Raw genomic sequence first — 22,917 nt, forward strand, 5'->3', positions numbered from 1 at the left:
CAGCGCAGCCCAGACTCAAGCTCTCCATAGACGATTCGCTTTGGTTAGCGAGTGTCAGGCATTCTAGCTACATGACCAGCCCTACTCAGTTGTGACTGTCTCAATATGGTGTGGATGCTTGGCATGCCACCTCGGGTGAGCACCTCAGTGTCTGGTATTTTGTCCTGCCATCTAATCTTCAGAAGCTTCTGACGGCAGCTCAAGTGAAAGTGGTTGAGCTTCTTGGCATGACGCTGGTACACAGTCCAAGTCTCGCATGCGTAGAGCAGAGTGGGCAGATCTATTGCTCCATGAACTTTCAGTTTGGTTGGCAGACTTGCTCCTCTTCATTCCCAGACTGATGTTCAAAGTCTGCCAAAGGCTATGCTTGCTTTGGCAATTCTTGCACGTGTCTCATCATCGATGTAGACAGCTTGAGAGCGTGCAGCCGAGATAGGCGAACTAATCTGCTACTGACAGGTTCTGGTCGTGGACTGAAACCTTGGGTTCAAGATCGAGTTTTCCTGGAGCAACCTGGGACATAACTTCAGTTTTCTTTCTGCTGATCGTAAGGCTGAAACTGTTGCATGCATTTGCGCCACTCCAAGGAGTGCGGCAAGCCCGCCTGTGAGAGGTTCTACCCCTCCCTTACAATCCTTGCACCCTATCCAGTTCCCTGTAATATATCTATGGATATGCACAAGTGTAATATATCTCCTGTGTGAAACTATTCCTCCACCTCCACTACCATGTTGTACTTTCATGGGTGCACAAATGGCAATTTATTTTCAACTGAGTCTAGATAATGAGTAGTGACAGGCCATTTGACTGCGGAGGGTGTGGCATGCCTCAGGTGAGTTGATTTTACCTGGCAGGGGCTGTAAGGTCACAATCAGGGAGGGAATTTTTACTTTGGTATTAAAGCCCTGTTTAACATCCATACCCTGCTTCTTCCCTGGCTGGGTTGCTTTACTTGACACAGACTGAGATTAAACCTGGGTCCTTCTGCTTTAGATGGTTCACTACACACTCCTTTGCCACTTGGGGAAATAATTTTTTTTTAAATTGTAACCAGAAGTTTTTAATTGAAACTTTTATGAACTGAATTGTTTTATTGTAGTAATTTTTAAAATGTATTTCCATTTTAGCTAAATTTGGTGCCAATGCCATTCTGGGCGTTTCATTGGCTGTGTGTAAGGCTGGTGCTGCTGAGAAAGGGGTCCCCCTTTATCGTCACATTTCCCATCTAGCAGGCAATACACAGGTTATCCTGCCTGTTCCAGTAAGTTTCTATTTCGAGCAAGCTTGTACAATTATAAAATGTATTCTGCATGAGAGATCAGTTTCCTTTTTTTGAGCAGGGCAGGGGCTCCTTTTGTTTCAGTGAATTCCTTGTTCCCTCAAGGATGGTTCCATCAGTTGCAAACACTGCTTGACCTTTTCCTTCCTATTGGGCTGACAATGACCCTGCACTCGGATTGTACTGAGTACTGCTTTCAGTATGTCATTAGTGGTCGATTTGTTTCCTCTCCCAATAGCCAAACTTCAACCAGATCCACTGAAGTAAACTTTGAAAGTGTCTACTATTTGATTTTGCTCAATGATTTACCAAATACCAGTTCCATGGGTTGGGGGGGACGGGATTAGGCTTGGTTGTGATGCCATTTGTCAGGGGAGGGAGGTGTAATCTGCACATGTGAAGGAAAGATAATTACCCTGAGTTACAAGATGCTGCTGCATCTGTTGAGGCATCTGGACATAGTCTAATGTTACAAATCCCTAATGTTACAGCTCATTAAAAGTTTATTGAGGACCCCATGGCCCTGTTTGAATGCAGTACATTATATATATCATGCTTGGGCATGTAGTCATGTATTTATGGACACTTAAGTAACCAAATACTGACATTTCAATTAGGGTTGCAAATCGTTCCCATCCATTGAAATATGACCTCCATTTGATACAATGAACTTTGCATTGATTGATCCCTTTGGGGTAAGTTTAGAGATATTGCTAACACAAAATGGTGCATTCAATTCAAGGACAGGGTTAACTACTGTTTTCTCCACTTTAGTGGTTTACTTCTTTTCTCCTAATTGTGCCACATGAGAATAGCTATTTTGTACTGTACAGAGACTTTCAGCTGGGTGCTCCCTGTATCTTGGAAGCAAGCGGGGCTGCATTAGTTCCATGGGTTGGGGGGACGGGATTAGGCTTGGTTGTGATGCCATTTGTCAGGGGAGGGAGGTGTAATCTGCATTAAAGGGAAGGCAAGATATTTGAATTCCGATCTCTTTGGTTGTATCCTTTTATATCGGACAAGTTAAGGAAAGGGAGAAGAGATGAATGTTGCACAAAGATACAAACCAGCTTTGGGGAATGGGAGCCATTTTTCTAAATGGTACAGGACTGAATTAGGGAGTGAAGCTATTTCTGCTTACCAGGGTTCCAACTTGGTCAAGATCTCAACTAGTATTAGTGATAGATCCTGATCAGTACAGGTTCTTTAGCATGACTAGTTGTTTCTTTTGGTAGTATGTACATGCAAATAAGATTTTCCACATTAGACTTGGGAGAGCTCAGCACTAATCTCTGATTTTGATTTGTGCAGGTACTTGGATTAGACCATCCACTGGACACTGCTTAAATGTTTGTGCTGATCTTTCTAGGCATTCAACGTGATCAATGGTGGATCTCATGCTGGCAACAAGTTAGCCATGCAAGAGTTCATGATCCTGCCAATTGGCGCTGCCAACTTCAGGGAGGCAATGCGCATTGGCGCTGAGGTGTATCACAACTTGAAGAATGTCATCAAGGATAAGTACGGGAGGGATGCAATCAATGTTGGTGATGAGGGTGGATTTGCACCAAATATCTTGGAAAACAAGGAAGGTCAGTTTACTAGTTCTGTGTCCAACATTGTTTAATTGATGACAGACTAACAGTCAAGAGCACTATCTTGTGCAGCTATAAGTGTTATTTTAACCAATGTAAATGGTTGATTCGGTTCTCAAATGACTGGTTTGAAAAGAAAGACATGCATTTATATAGCTCCTTTCATGACCTCAGGACATTCCAAAGCACTTGACAGCCAATTATTTTTTTTTTTTGTAAGTGTAGACAGTGTTGCAATGTAGGCAAATGCAGTAGCCAATTAGCACACAGTATGATTCCACAAACTGCAATGAGATAAAAGACTGAATAATTGTATTTTAGTGATGATGGTTTAGGGATGTGGGAAGACAGGGGGAGAATTCCTGGGCTCTTCAAATAGTGCCATGGGAACTTCTGCATTTACCTGAGTGGGCAGATATTTGTTTTCCCATGTGGAAAAACTGCCTCTCCAACAATGCAGCACTCCCTCAGTATTCCACTGAAGTGTCAATTTAGTCTCTGGATTGGGAATGAACTCGACCTTCTGCCTCCAAGTGCTACCACTGAGAAAGTAGAGTTTATTTTCAGTCAATGTATTAAGTCTGAGATTTTAGCCTATACTTTAAACCCTCCCAGACTGCCCTGGGTTTAATACTTTAAGTTTCAATTCAGTTGGATTTTAGTAGTCAAAATAAATCTTCAGATTGTGTCACACCACAATACGCTTTTCATACTGCTGCTGAAGTACGGTTCCTTAAACTAAGTGTAGCTGAGCATAACGCCTCCGTCAATTTGGCATAATGCAAGAATTTTGAACTGTTGACCTAGTTGCTCATCTTGAGTGCTGAATCTGCAAGACTTAAAAAGCAGCTGTCAACTAATCATAGCGTGCTGCTATGTGGAACACAAGATGTGTTCCAGGTAGCAGCAAATATTTTGCATTGGTTTGCTTGCTGATGAGCTTCAAAACCAACTTCCTACCATTGATTACATGTGGGACAGGCTGTGCAAACTACATTTTAGCTGAAATTGCCATTTAAATTAAACCAGAAGCTTGGTAATTAAACAGCATGTTGTGAGTTCTAATGAAGCAGTCATGCTGTTTAAAAAGTTTCAACTATCAACAGTTGCACCAGACTCTCAAGGTGAGATGTGCCCAAGACTATCCCCAGCACCTTAATCTCTGATTGTATATCTTGGTTTGTGGAAATCCTGGGTTAATGCTTTTTTTTTTTGCAGTAGCACTGGAATTTACAATTTGTACAATGTTTGTCGATTCAAATGTGGAAATATCAAACTTGGGACCAGACTACAGCAACTTCATATATTTTTAGTGTAACTATCTATACAGAAGTTTTGGATGTCGACAATATGACAGCTGCAAGGCATTATTACAAATAGAATCCATTAAAGTATCAGCCTGTTGTGATTAACCTTTCTTCTGTCGAAGTCATCTACACAAGAAAACAAACTCTCATTTATAATATACCTTGCACCTCCTGAAAAATCTCAATGCTTCTGAACCAATTAGTACTTTCCGAAATGTAGTCACTGTTACGAGTCAAAGATGGCACAGTTTATATACACCATGTCTCCACAAACAGCATAAGAGATGAATGACCAATTAAATGTTCTAGTGGTATTGATTCAGAAATGAGTGTTGGCCAGGACATTGGAAGAATTCCCTGCATTGTTTTCCTGAGAGAATTTTATGTCTGCTTGAACAGGCTGTTAGGTTCTCTGGTTAATGTCTCCTCTGTAAGATGGCAAGCCCAACAATGCAGCAGCTACTGGGTACTATGCTGCAGTGTCAGCCTAGATTATCCATTATAAGGCTTGAACCCACACCACTGACTGAAGGAAACCCATGTAGCCTAATGATATAAACTCGATAAGCTCTATGCCAGCAATGCCTTTGACAATCAGATCAGCCATGATCTTGTTGAATGGCGGAGTAGGCTTGAGGGGCCAAGTGGCCTACTCCTGCTCCTAATTCGTAGGTCCGTTTTAAAACTCTGCTTGCGATTAGGTAGTGGCATCCTTTGTTACAGAAGTCTCTGATTTATTTAAAATGAGAGAGAACAGTGCTTTCTGGGTATTTTGTCCCTTTTTGAAGCTAGGATTGGCCATCAAGCTTGACTAAAACAAGTTTTAGAGTAACAATGAGCTGTTGACCTATAACTCAATATTACCTGAAGATTAAAGTACAGTACTAATTGGACATAATGCAGTAGACTTTTTTAAAAAATCAATACATTGGTGCTATAACCATGTTGGATCAAATTACACCAGGGTCATCTAAAGTCTTTGCTCAAGTTTTGACATTTTGTAGTCTTCAATTTGTAATTTTCTTTAATTCATTCATGGGATGTGGGCATTGCTGGTCAGGCCAGCATTTATCGCCCATCCCTAATTCCCCTTGAGAAGGTGGGGTTGAGCTGCCTTCTTGAATAGAACTGAGCTGCTTGCTAGGTCCTTTCAGAGGGCAGTTCAGAATTAACCACATTGCTGTAGGTCTGGAGTCGCATATAGGCCATACTGGGCAAGAGTTGCAGATTTCCTTCCCGAAAGGATATTAGTGAATCAGATGGGTTTTTAACAACAATCCAGTAGTTTCATGGTCACTGTTACTGATGCTGGTTTTTTATTCCAGATTTATTAATTAACTGAATTTTAAATTTCCTAGCTGCTGTGGTGGGATTTGAACTCTGGTCTACCACATCATTAGGTCAGGTCTCTGGATTACCCGTCCAGGAACGTAACCACTTTGGTACTGTACCCACAACTTGTAATTTAAACACATTGTTCTCTATCACCCATGGATCAAATAGTTTTTACCTCAATCAATACAATCAAGTTATTTTTTTTCACAATTTGATTTTATTTTTAAACTTGGAAAGGAACAGCCCTCATTTTAATGAATTACCATAACGAGGTAGCTTTTATGTCCTAAAAGGTTTAGGATTCTGCAATGACTATTGATGAAGGCTCAAATGAAATTATGAAAGGGAAGAGAGAAATTAGAGCTTTCCCCCTCCTCAACAGGAATAATCTCCCCATGGAATTATTTCAGTGGCCAGTTATTGTATAAGTTACTTGTAAAATGCATGTGTATAAATGATTAATCCCTAATTCAGCAATTCTAATGTTTTCAATTTAATTGTGGCACAAAAACTAGATTTCCCCTCTTCAATTTCGTTGGTGTTAAACCCCAGTTGTAGTTTCTTTCTACTTATTCTTACTGCTGTCATTTTAACGTTGTTCTTCACTTTCATTGTTTCTCATCTCTTAAAGCTGCCCACACAATTTCCTGAATTCTCCTGATTGTTTCCATCTCTCAGCTGCATGTTAACAATGTGGCTGAGTGGTTTGTAATTTCCTTCTGTCTCCAGTACTGTGTGCCAAAAGAAAATCTGCCATTTTCCAGTTCTGCAGCCTAGTGAGAATATAAACTTTTAAATTTATTGTAGCATTTTATTCCCCCTCAAGTGGGCGCTCCTAATCTTGGAGTAAAATCCTGAAGTTGAGACTAATTTTTAGTTGTGCCTTCATTCATTGTCTAACATGATGGGTACAGTAATACAGTGCTGCAGCAGTTCAAAACCACCATCTCCAAGAAACTAACTGAACAATAAATGTCATCTTGCCAGTGTCATCTATATCCTGAAAACCTATTTTAAAAGGATCCATCCTTGACAAACATTGGAGCCTAACTGTCTCCTTTTCCAAATTTCCTAAAAATGCACAAGGATTCAGATAAAAGAAACACATGTTTTCCCTAATTCTGGGTTCAATTTCCTCAGACTGGCCCCAAAGCTTTAATGACCACATCCAGGAACTGTACAAATGAAACTGATTTAACTTTCATCCTGTGTAAAGCTGTACAACCGGTGGGGGCTCGTGTTAAAAGTTTTGATGAGGTTCATGAGCTGCCATTACTTTAGTTTTGGCTGTTTCACTTTCTGCGACTTAGACCATCGGCGGATATTATTCGTAGCACCTGAAAAATCTCAGGCCAGTGCCCATCTCTTACCCCCGCCTGCTGAACAGAAAGTAATGCATGGCAGGGTCTGCTTACTGTAACTGTTAGATCAACTTCTTATTGCAACAGTTTACCTGCAAGCTGGCTTGTGTTAAAGTGCTTAAATGAAAAGGAGCTGTATGAAAAACTCCTGCTGAAGCAGCTCAGCTGCTGTAAGATGATCTGCATGCATTTTAACATGTAACATTCCGTTTGTGATCTAATTTCCAGTGAAATTAGTAATTAATCATAATTGGCGTTATGCTGAATAAAGTATGAACGTGGGCAGTTTTTAAAACTGCAGTGGGGTGAGGGGGAGGTGAGCCACGTCGGGGGAAAAAATTGTGTCACTTTGAATCCCGAACTAAACGGACGATTCGTAAGTAGGACAGTTAATTGGCTTTTTCCAGCTGCATTACTTTTGTGCTTAAAATGTTCAATTTTTTAAAAATGGGTTTTCTGTGGCATGCCTGCCCCTATTTCCTGAACAGGCTGACACTGCTAGGACTGGTTCTGTAAGCATCTCATCCCCACGCTATCCAACCACTCCAGTGCCATACTGAGGGAGTGCCAACCGAGGCCGTTTGCCCCCGCAGGTGGAACAAAAAGATCCCATGGCACGATTTTGAAGAAGAGCAGGAGTTAAGCCCCCCAGTCTCCTGGGCAATATTTATCCCTCAATCAATGTCACTATAACAGATTATCTGGTCATTATCACACAGCTGTTTGTGGGAGCTTGCTGTGCATTTCCTACATTAATGTAGGATTAGTATAAATGGGTGGTCGATGGTCAGCACAGACTCGGTGGGCCAAAGGGCCTGTTTCAGTGCTGTATCTCTCTATGACTCTATTACAAGTGTCTACACTTCAAAAGTAATTCATTGGCTGTAAAGCACTTTGGGACATCTTGAAGTCATGAAAGGTGCTATATAAATGCAAGTCTTACTTTTCAACATGGCTTGGATGGAGGGATGTTGATGGACAATTTGACTGTGGGAATCACAGAAAAGTCTAATCTTATTTTCCCTAACATCCACATGCATGCATTTTCCCAGCTGGGAGTGGGAGCCTTGGTTGACTTGTATCCTTCCATCCCTTCCCTAGCTTAGGAATGTTGAAGTCAAATCTAGCTGCCCTCTTTTTTTTATTCATTCCTGGAATGTGGGCGTCACTGGCTAGGCCAGCATTTGTTGCCCATCCCTAATTGCCCTTGAGAAGGTGGTGGTGAGCTGCCTTCTTAAACCACTGCTGTCCATCTGGTGTAGATACAGCCACAATGCTGTTAGGAAGGAATTTTGACCCAGCGACAGTGAAGGAAATGTGATGGTGGTAGAGGTCAAGGGTTTGGAAGGTGCTTTCAAAGGAGCCTTGCTAACCTGAATTTCTGGACTATATGGATTCACATTCTGCTCGTGCTTCACCCGTCCATTAGACACCAATTATTAGATTGTCCACTCCTCCATATATTTCAGTGGTACTATATTCTAATCCGAATGCACATGGAAAATAAGTGGAAGTTATGTTGTCTGTCAGATGCAGTTGTAATTTTTATCATTTCAAATATCTTATTTTCCACATATGTAGTTGTCAAATAAAGACAGAAAATTCTGAAGAGGCACAGTAGAGCCTTCAGACAGTGTGAAGTGAAATGACAGGTTAACATTCTGGATGTGGTTCTTTTCTTGATCCTGGAAAATAAATAATAAGTGAGCCAGCGGGGTTCATTTCAGTGCAAGGAAACTTTCAAAGAACAGTAAAATTTCACTGTAGGAGGCAAGATTTAATCCTAATGTAAACTTTAAGCAGTGGAAAATGAGGATTTTTTCCCATAATATTATTGAAATATTAGGTTAGCCATGTTTGTCCCGAATTCACCCTTTAAATCATCCAATCCATCCTTTCCTATTTTGCTCCAAAAAATTCCTAATCCTTGGAAAGTTGAGTTGTATATTCCAGTTATGGAATATTCACATCAGCTGATTTTTAGACTTCTAAAAGATTGTAGTTTACAGCACAGTGCTAATAGGAACATAGGAGCAGGAGTAAGCCATTCAGCCCATCGAGCCTGCCCCACCATTCAATATGATCATGGCTGATCATCCACTTCAATGCCTTTTTCGCACACTTTCCCCATATCTCCTTAATGCAATGAGTAATCGAACCCTGTCCAAGATACAAACAGGTTTATTCCTCAGTTGAATGGTGTGGAGAAGACCTGATCTCTGCTTACTGTTTGTAGACTAGTGACCATGTCTGCAGTGCTTTTAACTTGGATTCATGCAGGAAAATATATTTGATTGTTATGGAAATGGACTAAAAATTTAAAATGGTTGGGTGGGTGGTGAAAATTGAATGTCTTTTTAAAAAATTATTTGTCAAAAGCAAGAACAAAACTGGACTCTTGACTGTATTGACATTGCTTTTTACTGCAGCAAAATGGGGAGTAAAATTTGTCCCAATGGCTCAAGTGTCTGTCTCTAAAGGCCAGAGAGATCCCAGGTACAATCACCGCTCTTGGCTGATTTTAGCTGCCCTCAAGCAGGATAGTGTAGGGATGTTGCAATTGACAACAGCACCCCCTGGATTGGAGAATGGAAAATTAGTCATGGTTTGTATCTTGCTGTACAGTAACCCCCTTATTGGAAGTACGCATGTGATCATTGGCTGAGGATAAGACCAGGCTCGGCTGTGATGACCAGCACTGTTGGATAGCTTGCTGGCACTTGCCATTGAGGCTCACGTATTAATTCACATTAATGCAGCAGGACAACTGGTGACTGAGATAAAATCAGAAAATGCTGCAAAACACTCAACTCTGTTTCTCTCTCCACATTTCAGGTCTGTGACCTTTCATCGGAACTGAGAAAAGTTAGAAATGTAATAGGTTTTGAGCAAGTTAAAGAAGGGAGGGTGGGAAGAAGAACAAAAGGGAAGGTTTGTAATGGGAGAGATTAAATGACAAAAGGTTTCATAGTGCAAAGCCAAAGAAAGTAGTAATGGGACAAGTAAAGAAACAAAAGATGTGTCTAGATGAGGTGTGAATGGCAGGAAAGCAGCCTTCTGAACGCAAAGTAAAGGAATTAAGAAAGAAACAGAAATCGAGAAAAAACGGAACCAGCAAAAAAAAAAGGAACAAAATGGGGGCAGAGGTTATGATCAAAAATTATTGAACTCAATGAATCCAGAAGGCTGTAAAGTGTCCAATCGAAAAATGAGGTGCTGTTCCTTGAACTTGAGTTGAGCTTTGTTGGAACACTGTAGTAGCCCAAGGACTGAGGGGTCAGACTGGGAGCAAGGTAGAGAATTGAAATGACAGACAAGAAGAAACTCAGGGTCCTGCTTGCGGACTGAACTGAGGCATTCCCCAAGGCAGTCACTCAGTCTGTGTTTCGTCTCCCCGATGTAGCGGAAGTAACTGAGAGCAGCTGACTAGCCTTTATTCACTTTGGTGTGACAGTGAGATATTTCCAAGCATGGTGTTGGTGCTCCAACACCACTGCATGTTCCGTTAGAGGAAAACAACATTTTCTTGAGTATTAACCCAAATAGATGTGATGAGGTGTGGACAGGCTATCCAAGACTGGTTTGTGCTATTGATCATGATTACATGCCTTGCTAGTAGCCTAATGTTCAACTTGCATAGCATTTTACTGTAATCCCAAAGGGAACTGGAGAGTGGCTATTTTTATGTTGGTATGTTGAGAAGCACTTAAGAACATAAAAACATTTGTTTCCAATTTTCTCACCTTTTCTACGAAGTTGGTTCTGGCTATTGTACAATTTTATATGCCTTAGTGACTTGGCCAAGTGGTCATTCTTCAAGCACAGGAAGTGCTAGTCACTTCTTGACTCGGGGGATGGGCTGCCTGGCCCACCCATGCCAGCTAACATTCCAAAATGATCATTGTCAAATGGCCTTCAGTGGAAATGCATGTTCCAGTGTAGGTCATTAGTTAACGATCAGGGTTAGGAACCCTGACTGACTTCCCTCCACCCTCCTCAGACTGACTTTCTCCCCTCACTCGTATCTTAAAATCAATTTGCAAATACTATTGAGGCAAAGATGTGGCTGCTTGGATTTTGACTGTCTCTCTTACAGCTTTAGAACTGTTGAAGGTCGCCATCGATAAAGCTGGCTACTCTGACAAGGTTGTGATCGGTATGGATATAGCAGCCTCCGAGTTCTTTCGTGAAGGGAAATATGACTTAGATTTCAAATCCCCACCTAATCCCAATCGTTATGTCACTCATGACAAGCTGATTGAACTTTACTTGAGTTTCAAGAAAAATTACCCTGGTAAGATTCTACAACTTTTATTCCCACAGTTGCTGTATCTCTGATTTAAATCTGTGTGGTGACAATACTCGACCTTCGGTTTGAGGTCAAATCTTGCATACTATTGCCCTGGCTAAAGTTAGCTAACCTCATGGCTTTGTGTTACACCAGTAGTGCTTGACCTATTGGACCTTTGCTGAAACCAACCAACAACTGATGAAAATTTTAATTTATTAGCCATGGAATGCCTTAACTGTTTATAGGGCAGTTGCTCTATAGTTAGTGTTATTATGAAGAGATATCTGCTTTTTAAACTTTATTGTGTAATCCTTTAGAGTTGCGGGAACAGCCACGAACTATAAGTGAGCTACAGTTTCCTTGCTTAACCATACAGCCCACAGTAACATTGTTCTAATCAATTTACGTAGGGTAGAGCGATGATGGGAACATAGTTTCACTGTTTCAGTTCTAACAATGACATTTTCTGTTGGTAAAACCTTTACACAACATTGCAACGTGTGTGTGTTATCTAATGTGAAGGATAGCTGTAATTTGAAAGCTGTTGAACAAGTAGTCTTTTCTTTATAGATTACCTGTCGCCACACAATCTGCCCTATTGGGAGCTCTGGGGGAGGGGGGGGGGTGGGATTCTCACTTTTTTGGTTACTTAACGATCCAAAATGCAACCTCAATCACCTGGCATGAGGCACAATTCTTAAGTTGCTGAGAAGAGAGAGGAGATAGAAATGAATAGCACAACAATGTAAAATATTAATTTCAAGATAATCAAGACTGTTCTAATGGTTCAACTTGTTCAGTGAATAACTGAATTACCCCAGTATGATCTCAATGCCTTGAAGAGAAGGAAGAAGACTGAACAAAGACATTAAAGAGGTGGAGGGAGGAGCACCCAAGCTAGTCCTGTCCAATTTCTCAACAATCCTCAAAGGATATAGACGTACTGGTTTTCAGAATGATTGCAGGCTTGTGTGGTGAGGATGGAGGAGACTCGAGAGCAGACAAATAAAGGCTTAAGCAACTAAAAGTAATTCTGCTAGAGACGTGACACAGGAGTTCAAAATAGTATAAGATATAGCTGAGGTGGATGTCTTTAGTCACGAATGTAATACTGGAGGATGTAAGTGATTCAGATGCTTCAAGCAACGTTTGAGATTTGGGGGCTGGGGTAGAAATTCCCCCATGGGATAATGGACAATGTGAAATAGAATTCCACAGAAGTTGATCTCAGGTAATTGGCACCTTTTTTGAATCTAAACATTTTGAGAAACAGGATTAAAGATGATAGAAATGACAAAGTACGGCTTAATTTTGCATCCCCTTTCCTTGGTTCACATCTGCTCCCCCCCCCCCCCCCCCCCCACCCCCCACCCCCCATCTTCCACCCTCATCCCTCAAAGGAATAGTGGAATGAAATTAGTTTTTCTTTGGAAGTAGTAGATTAACAGTTGGTGTAGAAAATATTCCATGATCGAATAATCCTGAAAGCAACTGGATTTGATGGGCCAAATGGCCTTTCTTTGCTCCGGATATAATTGGGTCTTGGGCTTTTCTTGCAATAATATTATCCTTAAATGTGTGAAAAGATTCAGAAAAATTAACTCTGCTTTCCAGTTGTCTCCATTGAGGATCCTTTTGATCAAGATGATTGGGCAGCCTGGACACAATTTACAGCTGAAGCAAACATCCAAGTGGTTGGTGATGACTTGCTTGTGACAAACCCCACTCGCATTGCTAAAGCAATTACACAGAAAGCCTGCAACTGCCTACTACTGAAAGTGAACCAGATTGGCACTGTCACAGAGTCCATTGAAGCGTGAGTCCTTTGTGCATTTATATAGCACCTTTTTAATGCAGCAAAAACTTCCCAAGGCACTTCAGAGGCATACATAGGATATACAGCAGAGAAATAGGCCATTTGGCCCAACAGTTTATGCTCCATTCGAGCCTCCGCCACTCTTTGGTCATCTAAATCTATTATCGTAACCCTCTATTCCCTTCTCCCTCATGTGCTCATCTAGCTTCCTCTTAAATACATCTATACTATTTGCTTCATCCACGCACTGTGGTAGCAAGTTCCACATTCTCACCACTCTTTGGGTAAAGAAATTTCTTCTGAATTTCCTATTGGGTTTCTTGATGTCTATCTTATATTAATGGCCTCTGGTTATGGTCTTTCCCCACAAGTGGAAACATTCTCTCTCTATCCACTCTATCAAAACCTTTCATAATTTTAAAGACCTCTATTAGGTCACCCTCAGCTTTCTTTTTTTCCCAAGAGAAAAGAGACCCAGCCTGTTCATCCTTTCCTGAGATGTACGCCCACACATTTCAGCTATCATTCTTGTAGATCTTCTTTGCACCCTCTCCAGTGCTTCTATATCCTTTTTATAAAATAGTGACCAGAGCTGCATGCAGTACTCTTAAATGTGGTCTAACCAAGATTCAATACAGGTTTAGCATAACTTCCCTACTTTTGTATACTGTCCCTTTGGAAATAAAGCCTAGTGCTTGGATTGCAATTTTTATGGTTTTGCTAATCTATAGTGCAATATTTAGCGATTTGGTGTATTTGTATTCCGAGATCCCTTTGTTCCTCTTTCCCACCTAGACTCGCACGTTCCCAGTAATAAGTGACCACCCTATTCATCCTACTAAAATGTACTACCTCAAATTTATTGTTTATTAATGTCCTCCTGTAATTTGTTGCAGTCCTCGTAAGTATTGACTATCCCCCTGTCTTGGTGTCATCCACAAATTTATAAATTGTGTTTTTAATTCCAAAGCTCAAATTGTTAATGTAAATTGTGAACAGCAGTAGTCCTGGCACTGATCCTTGTGGAACACCACTTCCCACCTTCTGCCAGTCTCTGCTTTCTGTCTTAAAGCCAGCTAGAAATCCATTCTGCCACTTGTCTCCTCACTCCACATTCTTTGACCTTATTCATTAGTCTATTATGGGGCGCCTTTTGAAAATCCAGATAAATTACATCTACTGCAAAACCATTGTCTACTCTCTCTGTTACCTCCTCAAAAAATTAAATCAGGTCAGTCAGGCAAGATTCTCCCTTTTTAAATCCATTTTGACTGTATTATGTTTTTCTTTTTTAGGTGTTCTTCTGTTGTCTCATTTAGTAGGGATTCCATTATTTTTCCTACCACTGATGTTAAGCTGACTGGTCTATAATTCCCTGGGCATGTTCTGTCCCCTTTCTTAAATACAGGAATTATGTTAATCATCTGCCAGTCCTCTAGCACTAAACCTTTTTCTAATGAATTATTAAATATGTGTAATAATACCTCTAGCTCTTTCCTAGATTCTTTTAATATGTGGATGCAATCAATCCAGATCCAGGGCTTTATCCACTAAGTTTGATTAGTTTAAAATAAAAAAAGGGATGTATTGAGTAAATGTGCTATTCTCATTACTCATCTCATCATTCAATGTCCTGTCTACCTGTTCTATCTCGCTGGTAAATAAAGAAACAAAATAATTATTTAATATTTGTGCTATCTCTCCATCGTTACCTGTGGTATTATCCTGTCTATCCCTTAATGAACATACTGCCAATCCAGTCTTCCTTATTTTTATTGATGCGCCTGTGAAATATTTTACTATTTTGTTTTATGTTCCTTGATGATTTAATTTCACAGTTCCGCTTTGCCTTCCTAATTGTTTTTTGACTTCTTTCCTAATCTCTTGGTATTCTCTCATCGTGCACTTCTCAGCTGTCTGTGACCTTAATGTATGCCTCTTTCCTAAACCTCAAGTGTCCACTTGTGTCTTTATTCATCCATGGAGTCTCACTAGTGTTTAGTTTGCTCTTTCCTTTTATGAGTATATTTTCCTGCACTTTAAACATTGTTCTATGTCATTGTTAATATTGTTGCCCATTTTATTTTCCCAAGTTCTAGTCTCACCCTGTCAAAATCAGCTTTTCTTCGATCTATTAACCTGGTTTTCATCATACTTGTGGCTTTTTCTATTATCATCTTGAAGTGTATTATATTAAGTGTGTCACTATTGCCTAGATGTTCCGCTACTTTTACTTCTCTTATCTGCTCTGGTTCATTCCCCATTACTAGATCCAATGGCGAATCTTCCCTTGGGCTTTTTACATAATGGGTTAGAAAGGAGCCCTGTACACATTGTACCAACTCCATTCCCTTATTGTCTTTACCTCCCTCTTCTGTCCAATTAATATCAGGGTAGTTGAAATCCCCCAGAATTAGTCTGGTTTTTTTTAATCAATTCCCTAATTTGTCTGCATATTTCTTCCTCCACCTCCTTCCGCTATTAGGTGGTCTGTAGACTGCACCTATTGTGATTGATCCTTTATTATGTTTTATCTCAATCCATATGGATTCTATTTTTGTCTTGCTGATAGCTGCGTCCCTTTTCTCTACTACCATTGTGTTATAAGTACAGCTACTGCACCGCCCCTTTTTCCCTTTCTATCTTTTCTAAATATGTTATACCCTGCACTGTTCAATTCCCAGTCCTGATTTTTCCATAGCGTAATCGGATAAAATGGATGCTGAGCCAGAGGAGGCGATATTGGGGAAAATTGACCAAAGGTTTGCTCAGAGTTGGGATTTTAAGCAAGGAGGTGGAAAGTCATAGAGATATACAGAGAGAATTCCAGAGCATGGGACCTAATTAGCTGATGGCATGGCTACCAGTAGTGGAGTGAGGAGAGGTGGATGGAGGCCAAAGTCTGAGAAAATGGAGAATTTTGGAGGAGTTGTAGGGCTTGGGCAGGTTAGGGAGGGAGAGGCAGCGCCATGAAGGAATTTAAGCATGAGGATGAGAATTTTAAATTGGGTGGCTTTGGGGGACCAGGAGTCAGGGTCGGTCAGCAAGGACAGGAGTCATAAATGAGCAGGACAGGATTATGGGATAAGACATGGGTAGCCACGTTTTGGATAAGCTAAAGTGTAAAGCATGGAGAATAGCAGCCCAATCAGGAGAGCATTGGGATCGTCCAGTCTGGGGAATAAGATGACTTGAGATTTTGATTGGTTTTGTGAACTTGCGCTGCAACATTTTGGATGAAGCATCATTCATCTAGTGCAAGACTACTCAACAAAACTGAACTTTTTTTTTAAGTCCGTTGCCATCTTTCCACTGTTGCAAATTTTTCTAGAAGCTTTCACTTCACAAAGTACTGATGAAGGAAGTTTTTTATTCTGCAACAAAATTAAGATGTCAATGCTGACCAATTTGGTAAGGTGTAACTTGAAATAAGATACGTTGTGATCTAGCTAAAACATTTGCATTAAAACTATTTTTTTTTAAAAGAAAGCACTAGCGCAGTCGCTTTTTTGGAAACTTTCCTGACACTTGTATCTCAATCTGGCCTCATTTGAAATCAAAGCAGTGACATATGACTTCAATGAATTCTTTATAAAAGACTCAACTGTTTTTATTTTGCGGAATTCACTTGCTAAGATGTATTTTTGTACACAAGCTTCCTTCTGGAAAGTGCTTATTCTTGAATAGAAAGTACTGAAAGGACATAAGCAAGTTTATCAACATTTGGCAACAAAAATGGATGGATAAGTTCAGGTCTTGGAGAGAAGCCATTATTGGAAAAGATCTTGTAGCAATTATCTACCTGAAACTTCAATGTGCTTGTTTTTTTTTTGCCAGAAGCTGACAGGCCTGGTGTGTGCCTCTATAATTTTCCCTTTTTCTTTTTATCATATTTATAGTATTTGTCTTTTTTTCTCCTCGTTAAACTTGCATGACATTTGCTAGGTGGCTTCTGTTCACGGGCAACTTGAACTGTTTGATGTCAACTGTACATAATTCAAGGTCATGGAATTTGTTAAAAATCTGACAAACTTGCTTTGTGAGCCATATGATTGGGAAATCCTATAAAGAATGCCTTTACTAATTAACTCTAATTGCGATACTTTCAGGGCAAATAGTTCCATCAACAGGAATTCATTGCATATTGGAAATCTGTCCTCCTTGCCTCAATCCAGAGTAGTTTGAAAAAACAATCGATGTTAATGACCAGCTATTGACCAGCCTTGAGTTTTCCAGTGCTGATCTTTTACTGTATTGGAACATACAATTCTAGTATTTGAGCATCTTCTATTATTAGCTCAAAGCAATCTAAATATTTGAACAAGAGCGAACTAACTTGGTTCCACTTCAGCTGCTTGCCATGTACAGTATCTCAGGGTACGTTGCAATTTAAGTTATGCATAGTCTGGTTCTGCTTATGTATCTATTGCAGCCCAAGGCTAGAAATAATCTCCAGGCATGAGTCAACCATATCGGATGCAGAGTATTAAATGGACTGTCGGAACTCCTGTCTGCTCGTAACGTCCAACGCTACTTTAATGAGTTCAGACAGCGCTGGAGCAGCGGTAGATGCAATTGGGATATGTTGGTCATATTAGGATCAGCTTTCTATCCTGTTCTTGTAACTGAAGTACTGTACAAGCATTTACTGATGGCCGAGTTGGTAAAGGTGCCACCTGGTGGTTCTACTAATCTGTGCAGCACACAAGTGTTTGGTTTGTGCTGAATTAACTGGTCACTAATTGGTATGCTATAGGTGTGGTCTCAGTGCCTTTTAGATAAGGGAAGATAAAAGAAACACAACTGGGGGTCAGGCTCCTAGCTACCATTGGTAACCCTAGCTGGAAAGTGAATGGGATATCACTGCAACATAGGGTGGAAGAAGGTGGCATAGTGGTAATGTCATGGAACTAGAATCAAGAGGCCCAGGCTAATGCCCTGGGGACATGGGTTCAAATCCCACCACAGCAGCTGGTGGAATTTAAATTCAATTAATTAATAAAAATCTGGAATTGAAAGCTAGTCTCAGTAATGGTGCTAAAGAACAATCATTGTTGTAAAACCCATCTGGTTCACTAATGTCCTTTAGGGAAGGAAATCTGTCATCCTCACCTGGTCTGGCCTACATGTGTCTCCAGACTCTTAACTGCCCTCTGAAATGGCCTAGCAAGCCATTCAGTTGTCAACGGCAGTTGGGGAAGAGCAACAAATGCTGACCTTGCCAGTGATGCCCACATCCCATGAAGGAATTTAAAAAAAAAAAGTCAATGCCAGGGGAGAGGAGGAAAAAAGAAAGACTTGTGTTTATATAGTGTTTTTCATGACCACCGGGCATCTCTAAGCGCTTTACAGCCAATGAAGTACTTTTTGAAGTGTAGTCACTGTTGTAATGTAGGAACTGCGGCAGCCAGTATGCACACAGTAAGCTCCTACAAACAGCAAACTAATAATGACCAGATAATCTAGTTTTTTTTGTGATGTTGATTGAGGGATAAATATTTGCCCAGGACACCAGGGATAACTCCCCTGCTGCTCTTCAAAATAGTGCCATGGGATCTTTTACATCCACCCGAGAGCAGACGGGGCTTCATTTTAACATCTCAACCGAAAGACAGTGCCTCTGATAGTGCGGCACCCCCTCAGTATAGCACTGGAGTGTCAACCTTGACTTTTGTGCTCAAGTCCTGGAGTGGAACTTAAACCTGGAACCTTGTCACTCAGAAGTGAGCGTGCTACCAACTGAGGAAATAAAACAGGCAGGAGAAATAAAATAAGCTTCCAAGCATTTAGTTGGGTAGAGGATTTTACTAGCTGGGTTCTCTGGGCTGGGCCACAATGCTTGATTTTCAGTTTTCACCTGAAACCACATGTGTGGATAGGCTGGAAAGCAAAGCTTTAATTATAGTTGCTAAAATTAGTGCTCATAAACTAAAATCGAAAAAGCTTCCATTCATATGGATAAAGCTAAGGAACTACAGATCCTGTCACACAGCTGAATTTTTGACAAAATATTATTCTCCAGATGTGGCCAACAATGACAAGACCGTGTTAGTCACTTGTCAGGCATTGAGTAAATCAGTGTATCTGGTTGAGGGGAGTCAAGTGTAGTATGAGACTAGGTGGGAGTGATGTGTTCCCTTCCTTGAAAGACATGAGTGAACCATTTGGAATTCTATGGCAATCTCACAGCTTTTTGATCCAGGTACCAGCTCACCAAATTACATTATTTAACTTAATTTTGCAACTTGCCATGGTGGGATTTGAATTCCTGACCATTGGATTGCTGAATAGGCAACTTTGTCCCTTATCTAAATTACTGAACAGTATGTATCAGAGTAAAATGTCAAAGTGGAATCTTTGCACATCAATATTTTTATTCATTGTATTAATTCTTTTTAAATTTCTATCAGATGTAAGCTGGCCCAGTCAAATGGATGGGGTGTGATGGTGAGCCATCGTTCTGGGGAGACCGAAGACACTTTCATTGCTGACCTGGTTGTCGGACTTTGCACTGGACAGGTAAGAGTGAGGGACCCATTTGCAGATAAATTGACACGCATGTACAAATTTTTACAGTTAAAGATTGCTTTGGGTTTTTTGTAGAACTGAAGGTGCAATGGAATTCACAGAAATAGGACTAAAATACAGTGAATGTTTGTGTTCTCAGATCAAGACTGGAGCTCCTTGCAGATCAGAACGTCTGGCCAAGTACAACCAGTTAATGAGGTAAACAGTTCTTAAATTTACATGCGTGGTCCATCAGGAAGATTTGTCTGACAGAGCCAGTCTGTCGACTAATTGAATCGTTACAGTCCCAAGAGTTCACATTGGTAACTTTTGTGAGGTTGATTTTTAACTGTTCTGGATGGGGAATGGGTGGTGACACATTGGCTGCTTGTTTTACACACCAATCCGTTCTGTGGAAAAGGATAGTTGGGTGGGATGTAAAAAAGACATCTAACTCGCTGTTCCCTGTTTCCCCACCTAATGGCAAAAGTTAAAATTGACCCTTTTTAAAAAAAAAAGTAATCATATGTCATTCCTTTTTCACACCATTTAAATATTCTGAGTGTTGCACAATGAATCACATGAAGCACAGTGACTGCTTGTTTTATGTAGGTCAATTCCATGGCCATTCTGTGCCAGTAACATCCCTAAAACCACTGCTGCTGCCAGACCTGCTGAGTGAATCCAGCATTTCTTGTTTTTGTTGCTGCAATCCACCCACCATTTTGATGGGAGCTGGCTGGTCTGTTTCAAGCCTCCCTCTCCTGCTTCCCATGTGGCAGCTCCAGTGCTATGGGAAGCAAGAGTGAAAAAATACTGAGATAAAAGGGGTGATGGAGAGGGAAGGAAAAGTGACTCTTTTGACTCAGCACGACCACTATCCTACACTAGAGGGTTCTCTGTTTTTTTTGCCAGAGCCCAACCCTAAAGTTTTGAAAAACATAAATTTTGGTTGTCTTAAATTTTATCAGGAGTGACAATGATTTGGGTGAAAGCTTTTGAGCAGGGTATGTATGGGTGGGTAGTAATCTCTCTATAGATGTTTTCATTTCAAATTGGTTGACCAGAACACCAGAAAAACTTCATGGTCATCTTTGATATCCAGTTGAACAGGGAGTCAGGTTCTTGGTTTAAAGTCTAATGTTAAAGAGACAATTGAGCACTTGAGTTGGCCTTGATTTCATGTTCAAGTCTCAAAAATGCCTTGGCATACTGGCGGCTCAATTGGTGAATATTCTGTCCGAGACCGAGTTGCAGAAACCATGAGCACTGAGGTTAGATCCCAGGTGTCTGCTGAGTTAGCTGATCTCAAGTAGGGTATCTGTCTTCATCAATTGCTCTCTTCACCCTAGAGGGGGCAAGATCGGCCAGGGTTCCTGTCCCTGACAGATGATGACCTGTCCTGTAAAGTCTCTCCTGGCCCCATCCTGTTCTCCGTCCCTCCTGTAGATGTCTGGTTTGGACAGGATAAGGCCTGGTCATTACTTTAAAGGTTAATGTATGAAAATGTACATTTGGGTGAGTTAGTACAGAATGCCAGGCCACCTATGGAACGAAATCCCAACATGGGTCCGATTTTGGTGGTGTAAAAAAGAAATTGCAAGTGTCTGTTTCTGTGGATAGACTGGAGAAGCTGGGGTTGTTATCCTTAGGGCAAAAAGACTAAGAGAACATTTGACAGAAGGTTAAAATCATGAAGGGTCTAGATAGTGTAAATAAAGAGAAACCAATGGCTGATGACCAGAGGGCACAGATTTAAGGTAATTGGCGAAAGAACCAGAGGCGACATGAGGAATAATGTGTTTACGCAACAAATGGTTAGAATTTGGAATGCGGTGCCTGATAGGATGGTGGAAACTGATTCACTAGTACCTTGCAAAAAGGGAATTGGGTAAATACTTGAAGGCAAAAAAAATTGTTAGGGTATGTGCGGGAGTGGGACAGACTGATCATTCTTTGAAATAGCTGGCTTAGACTTGATAGGCCGAGCAGCTCCTTCTGTGCTGTGCCATTCTACGATTCTGGAATTTAAATTTCTTGATTGACCTACTAATTGGTATTGCTAATTGTGTGTTCCTAAGTTAGTCATTAACATATATATATTATATATAAGATGGTACAAATGTTTCTGTGACCTGCAGTTGGCAATTGTATAATTGGAAATTGTTATCCTCAAGCCGTAACTTGTCTCCTTGGATAGTTAAACAGCTGCTACTTAAGCAAACAGCAGTGAATAGGTTTTATTCAGGATCTTGTTAATAGTCCCTTGCCTGACACCGTAAGGACCTTCCAACTGTGCTAGACCAGAATAGTGGTGGATAAATGTGCTTTTAAGTAGAATGTTCACATTTTGCCTTTAAAACTTATTTCAACAGAATTGAAGAGGAGCTTGGGCAGAAGGCTTGTTTTGCTGGCAGAAGTTTCCAGAACCCTCTTGGCAAATAAACCAGGCAACATGTTTTCTGTTGACAATCCACTGTTTAGAGCAGCTTTTACTTTGTTCCTCCTGTACCAGCAAAATTGACATTTGTTTTGTACTGTCATTGTTGCAGAATGATTGTTAGTAGAGGAAAGGAAAATGTGTCAAGTTTTGCTGTGTGTTCCTTTCTCTAGAAAAATAAATAAATGCAAGGCTTAAACCATCGTGTGTATTTGCTGGGTTCACCCAAAAGGTCGAAGAATGTCTCCAAGCTGTGTTGAATATTCATGAATTAAGTATTCTTGTTCTTGTGATATTTTAAATGTTTGGTTGTGAATCTATTAATGAGCTGTCAAAATGAAACTTGATTGATTAAACTTGAACTCATGGGGCTCAATTTCGCCACAGAGGCAGGAAGCAGGAGCTGAGTCTGTTTTCTGGGTCAGCAACCTGGCATTTTAGTGGGAAACTGATTAAAGTTCAGACTTTCATGGGGGTGAGCCCTTAATTGATATGGAGGCCAATTTCCTGCCCAATTAGAGCCAGTAGGGGCAGGAATGGAGGCAGGTCAGATGAAATGTGAGATGCATCTAGACTCCCCACGGCAGCCATCACTGAGGTTGCTGGTTGTCCTGAAGGAGAGATCTGCGGTTTGTACCAAAGCCTTCCACTGCACCAAAGGAAAGTGAGATGTTACAGGGGAGTCAGAGGCCTGGCACCTGGGGTAGGGCAGCCCTTCGCTTCATCGATGCTGACCTGGATCTAATGCTGGAGGCAGCGAGGGAGAGGAGGGAGATCTTCTTCCCCTGGGTGGCAGGAGGAGGCCATCTTGTGCAGCAGTGTCACCTCTCTGTTCAGTGTCATTTCTCTCTGCCTCCTCTTCCTTCTCCTCTCTCATCTCCTGCTCCTCCCCCTTCCCCCCAATGAGCTGTCTCCTTCCAGGGCCTCAAGGTCCACATCTCTCTGGAGGACCATTTCATGGAGAACTCAGCAGACCACTGCAATGA

General features: G+C 40.9%; 1 protein-coding gene across 2 annotated transcripts in view; it reads left to right on the forward strand.

The window, feature by feature from the left end:
* eno1a (enolase 1a, (alpha)) overlaps window positions 1–22,130 on the forward strand; it is a 58,729-nt gene extending 36,599 nt beyond the window's left edge. For both annotated transcript variants that reach the window (XM_068017018.1, XM_068017017.1), the window contains exons 6-12: window positions 1,128–1,261; window positions 2,649–2,871; window positions 10,974–11,171; window positions 12,783–12,984; window positions 19,395–19,503; window positions 19,652–19,710; window positions 21,867–22,130. In XM_068017018.1, coding sequence (XP_067873119.1) covers window positions 1,128–1,261; window positions 2,649–2,871; window positions 10,974–11,171; window positions 12,783–12,984; window positions 19,395–19,503; window positions 19,652–19,710; window positions 21,867–21,936 — 995 coding nt within the window. In that variant the 3' untranslated portion in view covers window positions 21,937–22,130. The remainder of the gene's footprint in view (window positions 1–1,127; window positions 1,262–2,648; window positions 2,872–10,973; window positions 11,172–12,782; window positions 12,985–19,394; window positions 19,504–19,651; window positions 19,711–21,866) is intronic.
* The last annotated feature ends 787 nt before the right edge of the window (window positions 22,131–22,917 follow it).

Source organism: Heterodontus francisci, chromosome 37 (assembly GCF_036365525.1).
Source record: "Heterodontus francisci isolate sHetFra1 chromosome 37, sHetFra1.hap1, whole genome shotgun sequence".
NCBI lineage: Eukaryota > Metazoa > Chordata > Chondrichthyes > Heterodontiformes > Heterodontidae > Heterodontus > Heterodontus francisci.